A 7,126-nucleotide genomic window follows, 5' to 3' on the forward strand; every position below is an offset into this window, starting at 1 on the left:
CTCGTCCATCGAGAGCCTGCTGACCTACTGTATTACAGTATGGTACGGCAGCTGCACTGCAGCAGACAGGGAGAGGCTGCAAAGAGTGGTCAAGACGGCTCAAAAGATCATCGGCCGCCCTCTCCCCTCTCTGATGGACATCTACACCTCCCGCTGCCTCAACAGAGCCAGTGCCATCATCAAGGACAGCACCCACCCTGGCTATGACCTGTTCCACCTGCTGCCCTCTGGGAAGCGCTACAGGTGCATTAAAACCAAGACGAACAGGCTAAAAAACAGCTTCTTCCCCAGGGCCATAACCACCCTGAACAGACTTCCCCATTGACCCTCATAACTGCCTTCTCTTCGGTGCAATAACCCATTCCACCAACCACCCTGTTTCATGTACATATTCATTTCACCCTCTGTATAGAGTGTACACTTGTTTTATCGAACTGTATGGAATGGCCTCAATCTCGTTACCCTGCGTAATGACAATAAAGCTGATTCTGATTCTGATTCAAGTGCACTGTGTGTGCCTGTGATGAAAATGACACTAACGTGCATACAGTGTAGCAGAATATGTGGCAATTGCTACTCCGGCTGAGAAAAAACCGACATGTACATACATAAAATAAGCCAATTAAACATATACGCCAGATCTATATGAAAAGTAATTGACCTCTGTTGGACCTGTAAAGAAAAGAAAATACAAATAGAACATTTTTTTGGGGGTGTGGGCCACCTCCTAATAGTAGGCCAAATATTGCCATGTTAGATCTTGGTTTGCATTATTGATGCAGAAAACTTTATACATGTGAAATGAAGGACTTGAGTTTTATTTGTCTTTTAGTCACTCACTACAAAAGGCATTAGGAGGAGAGCAAAGATGGCTCACATGCAGACAGAATGGGAATGGACCAACAAAGAAGAAGAAAAACAGAAGCTAGAGTTGTTAAAGGTGAAGGGAAACAGAAAGGGTGAAAAATCCCAGGGAAAGTAAAAATTTTTTTGCTGATGATAAGATACATTCAAGCGTGCCAGGACGCATGATTGATTGGTTGCTGTAACAGCCTGTTGAGCTTCGATTGTTCTTTTTCTGCTCACACGTGACTCTCGTAGATAATCTGGCAGGGCGGGGGCGCTGGCTCCTCGCTCTGACTTGTTTCCATTTCCTCTTCTTGTAGAGAAGCTGGCGGCGGCGTGGAAGGGGTGGAGTCGGCGTCGACGGCACAGCAACTTGCGGCGGCGAGCTGCGGGTGCACCGACACTTGAATAGCGATGTGCTGCGGCTGTTCCTGAACAGACGAATTGTCGGAATCGCCGGCGGGGGATTCGCTGCGCTCCAGCTGGCGCCCGCGTTCCTCCTCCCTCTCCTGCAGGACGGTGAACACATCCCTAGCACCGATGGCGGCCATCCCATTCACTGTCTCTCGACGTCCCTCTGGTGCTTGTCTGAGAAAGGTGTGCCTCATCTCCTCCACGCCCACCACTTCCAGGATCTCCTCCATGAAGGTGCGGCAGTTCATGATGAGTGGTGGGAGCGGGATGCTGCGCGCCAGCTCCTCGATGTAGCGCGCAAACTCCATGGTCTTGAACTGCGTCACCTTGGCCAGCTCCAAGGTTTTGGTGGAGGTGATGATGGGGATGCGCTTGGCAATCTCAAAGGCCTTCTGCAGCTTCTCTGCGCCCTCCGTGCGGAAAAACTCATTGATGGCTTTCTCCGTCTTCTTGAGGTGGCTGCTCATCATGCAGAGGCGCGTCACGTTGAGCGCCATGATGATGGTGAAGGTCACCAGGCACACCACCATGTAGTACACGCCCATGTCGCCGTTAGTGAAGACCACGCGCAGTGTCACCGTGCAGTTGGAGGTGCCGTGCAAGTTGGATGCTACACATGTGTACTTTCCCCGGTCCGCAAATTCGATGCTGGTGATGTTGAGGACGCCGTTCTCCAGTAGCCACCACTTCCCGTCTGCAGAAAAAAACAGCTAGGTTACTGCCAGTGGAGTTTTCTGCCTCCATTGTGTGACGATTTACCGATTGATTGTGATGATGTTGGATTCGGAGGGAAAGGCAGTTCTCTCAAAAGAGAGGACTAGTGCTATAGTACTAAGTTGAATTCACACAAGCCAAATCGAACGGTGTTTGGCACACTTAACACCTTGCATCTTTGATGAGTGTGAGCACATTGACACAAGGCGACTCGGTAAAGAATCTGGGTATTATCTTCAACCCAACTCTCTCGTTTGAGTCACACATTAAGAGTGTTACTAAAACGGCCTTCTTTTATCTCCGTAATATCGCTAAAATTCGTTCCATTTAGTCCACTAGCGATGCTGAGATCATTATTAATGCGTTCGTTACGTCTCGTCTCGATTACTGTAACATATTGTTTTTGGGTCTCCCTATGTCTAGCATTAAAAGATTACAGTTGGTACAAAATGCGGCTGCTTGACTTTTGACAAAAACAAGAAAGTTTGATCATATTACGCCTATACTGGCTCACCTGCAATGGCTTCCTGTGCACTTAAGATGTGACTTTAAAGTTTTACTACTTATGTATAAAATACTACACGGTCTAGCTCCAGCCTATCTTGCCGATTGTATTGTACCATATGTCCCGGCAAGAAATCTGCGTTCAAAGAACTCCGGCTTATTAGTGATTCCCAGAGCCAAAAAAAAGTCTGCGGGCTATAGAGCGTTTTCTATTCGGGCTCCAGGACTCTGGAATGCCCTCCCGGTAACAGTTAGAGATGCTACCTCAGTAGAAGCATTTAAGTCCCATCTTAAAACTAATTTGTATACTCTAGCCTTTAAATAGACCCCCTTTTTAGACCAGTTGGGGAGGGGGAGTTGCACAGGTCCGGTGGCCATGGATGAAGTGCTGGCTGTCCAGAGTCGGGACCCCGGGTGGACCGCTAGCCTGTGCATCGGTTGGGGACATCGCTGCGCTGCTGACCCGTCTCCACTCGGAACGGTTTCCTGCTGGCCCCACTATGGACTGGACTCTCGCTGATGTATTTGATCCACTGTGGACTGGACTTTCACAATATTATGTCAGACCCACTCGACATCCATTGCTTTCGGTCTCCCCTAGAGGGGGTGGGGGGGTTACCCACATATGCGGTCCTCTCCAAGGTTTCTCGGTCATTCACATCGACGTCCCACTGGGGTGAGTTTTTCCTTGCCCGTATGTGGGCTCTGTACCGAGGATGTCGTTGTGGCTTGTGCAGCCCTTTGAGACACTTGTGATTTAGGGCTATATAAATAAACATTGATTGATTGATTGATTGATTGACATGCGCAAGCACATTGACCCATGCACAGCACACTTCCTATCCTTTTGCACGGCCCGATTCCGTTCACACGCATAATCGCAACGCAGCAGAGGGAAAAAATGACAATAACCTTGTAGGTTATTGATAGCATAACAGAACTGCCATAAATGTATTAAAAACTTAAAGGGGCCCTTTCATGTAAAACCAACTTATCTTACCTTTTGGTACCCACTTATGTGTATTTGGAAATTGCATAAGTCCCGAAAATGTAAAATCTAATCAGAGGCATTGCAGAAATATTTATAAAACAATCTTGGCTTTCTTCATACGGTCCGTTTGGAATGTGCTTTGACTTGTGACATTTTCTGACCTGTGATGTCAGCGGATTATCCATATATGGTCGAAATGTACCCAAACAGTTAGCAATTTCTGGAGGCATACTTGCCAACCCTCCCGATTTTCCCGGGAGACTCCCAAATTTCAGTGCCCCTCCCGAAAATCTCCCGGGACAACCATTCTCCCGAATTTCTCCCGATTTCCACCCGGACAACAATATTGGGGGCGTGCCTTAAAGACACTGCCTTCAACGTCCTCTCTCACCTGAAACTTTCACCCCTTATCAGCTGCATGCTGTCCAGGCGTCCGCTTTTCCTCCATATAAACAGCGTGCCGGCCCAGTCACACAATAATGTAGCGTTGGATGGGTTTAACAGTGGTCTTTACTCGAAGATGTCAAGAAATGCTGACACGTTGTATGATCTTTTTAACTGGTTTAATGATAACGCAATGCATACTTGGTCAACAGCCATACATGTCACACTGAGTGTGGCTGTATAAACAACTTTAACACTGTTACTAATATGCGCCACACTGTGAACCCACACCAAACAAAAATGACAAACACATTTCGGGAGAACATCCGCACCGTAACACAACATAAACACAACAGAACAAATACCCAGAATCCCTTGCAGCACTAACTCTTTCGGGACGCTAAAATAACATCTACGGCTTTTGGAGCTCAGTGCACAACTGCACACACAACAAGAAGGAGACGAAGCAGAAGAACGAAGAAGAGACATGGCGACGACGAGTAAGAAGAAATACGCTTGCAAGTTCCTAAATGATTGGAAAAAATAATTTCATTTCATCCAGAAAAGCTCGAAGGGGAAGGGGTATGCTGCCTGCACCTCAACCCCCCCAACCCCCCAATCTCCCGAATTCGGAGGTCTCAAGGTTGGCAAGTATGTTTAGAGGACCGGACTGGGTGTACCACAACATGTCCACAATGAAACCCAATGACGGAAAATGTTCTGTTGTTGGTTGCTTTAAGTCACTACACAAACGTTTAGCCTGTTCTGAGGTAAAAAGTGCCTTACTTTTAACTTCCATGGTTCGTGGCAGTGTGCCTTTAACTGCGAGGAAAAGAGAGGTGGAACCAAGCGTCTTTTCGTGCCGTTCTCGCCATTACCGGGTCTAAATTGGCTGTCAAAGTGTACCAACTTGTCGAAATACGTCCTCATTCTTCAACTACCCAGGTGAGAGGCATTATTTATGATCTAGAATAAAGTTGGACGAGCAAGGAAACAGCTGATCAGTCGATCATGTCAACATTGGCACGCAAGCTAGTGATCACAGCTATAAATAGTTTGTCTGAGTTAGCGCTTATAATAACAATATCACTAATACTTGTTTAATAGTCAAGTCACGAGATGTAAATGGAGTATCGTTAGCGCTTTTTTAATGTTTTTTTTGTTGGGTTTTATGGGCGCAATTGAGGACCTCCCATTGGTTCCGCTATAAGTGGACTTTTATTTATGAGTTAGAATGCATTAAAAAAAATACATCCGTCATCATGTCTTTCATAATTATTGTTAATGACAGGCAAACTTCCAAAAAAAGTGCAGTTTCCCCCATGAGGTGTAAGATATGACTCACATTAAGAACTTGACTTACATCACGGTCTAGTCAGAAGAAATTGCAGTAATACAGCAGAGTGAAAAGTGAAGGGACAAGTTTAGGTAAGCAAGTCGTCACATGAAGTATCAGTGTGAACGTGTTGGAATCAAACCCGAGTAGTTGTGCCGGCACGAATGGGCTCATACAAGTACTAACTCGGATCTTTGAGGCCCATTTAGGCATGTCTGAACGAGACTGCAAAAGGCTGCATACCTGATTCCTACAACGGTAAGCACTTCCAAAGAGAACAACAAGAAACCTGTGAGTGTGTCTTACCACTGGTGTTGGCATTCACGTGACGGCCGTGAGAGTTAAACCACCTCACGCTGGGGAACGGCTCGCCGGTGACGTTGCAATCAATGAGAATGCAGCTTCCTTCACGGGCGATCAGCTGGCTTGCGGCGGTGAGCACGGTCGGGATAGAGCCGTTGTCGGCGCCGCTTCCATCCCCCGATGAGGCGGTGGCGGCGTGAAAGGCAAGAAAAGACACTAGAAGCACCAAGTCCATTCTGGCGGCATGCATCATTTTTCAGACTTGTGAGCGTGTCACCCAAGGCGAATAACGCAGGTCATTCCTCCCGAGCCGCCCTCGCTGACTGGCTATCTCGGCACAATTGGCAGGAAGACGGTTGGCGGCCGAGCGCGGGGACACATCTCACTGGAAAAGAGAAAAAAAACTAAATAGGACGCTACAACCCCGCACACAAACTGGTTACTGTGGCAACTGACACGGCCAAAGTGACGTCACTGAAATGCGACCACTGCAATATTCCAATGTATGCTTTGGGAACCTAGTTGGAACAAATATAAACCATTCTGTATTAGATTTATATCACAATTACATTAATTCATATTTTGTGTTTTTGTGTATGTATAATTCATTGCTATTTATCTAGTCGGTTGTGTATAAAAAAATAACATATTTTATTCGACGCTGCCCCCCCTCATTGTTCATGTTCTCAGCTAACATACCCAACGTTATTTAATTAAACATGAAGATTGGATCACATTACGACACATTTTAGATCTCATTACAACATTTGATAATATTAAAATAAACATTGGATCATTTTAAAACAAACATCGGATCATATTACAGCAAACATCGGATCCATTTATTACAGGAAATGGGCTGCGTTTTATTCCTGGTTGACATCGTTGGGGATGACCATAAAAATGTCATGCCGTGCGACTAGTCGGAAGAAAATGCTGAAACTAAAGATTCTGTAAATATTAGTGAGACTATTTGATCTTCATAAGAAATACAAACGTGTGGTTACAAAAGGCAGCGGGCTACGGCTATTAACTGGAAGGTGGGTATTCAGTCACGGGACCCTCCGGGGATTAAACCGCTACAAAGTATCGACGAGCAGACGGAAAATTGGACATTTACAACAACTACCTGATAAATGTTGTGGAGACAATTCGACGATAAATGTTACATGTTCGGCTAAAAAAAGAATGTCGGAGAGAATGCATAAAAAACCGTAAATACTCAACCACCTCGTCGTCGACGTTAGTAAGGTAAAAAGTTCGTTTTGTTTGCCTTATTTTATTTCATACTCACATCAGGACTCGTCAGCGGGACAATTTTAATAATTATTGCGATTATCCTCGTCGTCGCAGTTTTTCCAGTCCACCACTCCATCCACCGCGCTGCCGGCTGTGACATGCTGCCAGTGACCGCTAGGGGGAGCCTATTAATGCAGCAATGCTAACAACTTACCACTGAGAGGTGCTGCTGAAATGTTTTGAATTATTGTAGGTAATCTTTTTATTTTATTAATTTTCATATTCATTGTATTTATTTTCACATCATGTCTATTTCATATTCTTTGCATCCTTCTCCATTTACAATGAAGAAACTAAAAGCAGCAACAAAAGCTTCCACAGGACTGATGCAAAAA

General features: G+C 45.6%; 1 protein-coding gene across 1 annotated transcript; it reads right to left on the reverse strand.

Moving 5' to 3' along the window:
- Positions 1-797: 797 nt before the first annotated feature.
- mfap3l (microfibril associated protein 3 like) lies at positions 798-6,942 on the reverse strand. Its single transcript, XM_062065547.1, has 3 exons — positions 6,787-6,942; positions 5,496-5,877; positions 798-1,954 (listed from the first exon to the last, which is right to left on the reverse strand). Exons 2-3 carry the CDS (start codon positions 5,743-5,745, stop codon positions 1,083-1,085), a joined length of 1,122 nt encoding a protein of 373 aa, XP_061921531.1. The 5' UTR covers positions 5,746-5,877; positions 6,787-6,942; the 3' UTR covers positions 798-1,082.
- Between the last annotated feature and the right edge of the window lie 184 nt (positions 6,943-7,126).

Source organism: Entelurus aequoreus, linkage group LG12, assembly GCF_033978785.1.
Source record: "Entelurus aequoreus isolate RoL-2023_Sb linkage group LG12, RoL_Eaeq_v1.1, whole genome shotgun sequence".
In the NCBI taxonomy this organism is placed as follows: Eukaryota; Metazoa; Chordata; class Actinopteri; order Syngnathiformes; family Syngnathidae; genus Entelurus; species Entelurus aequoreus.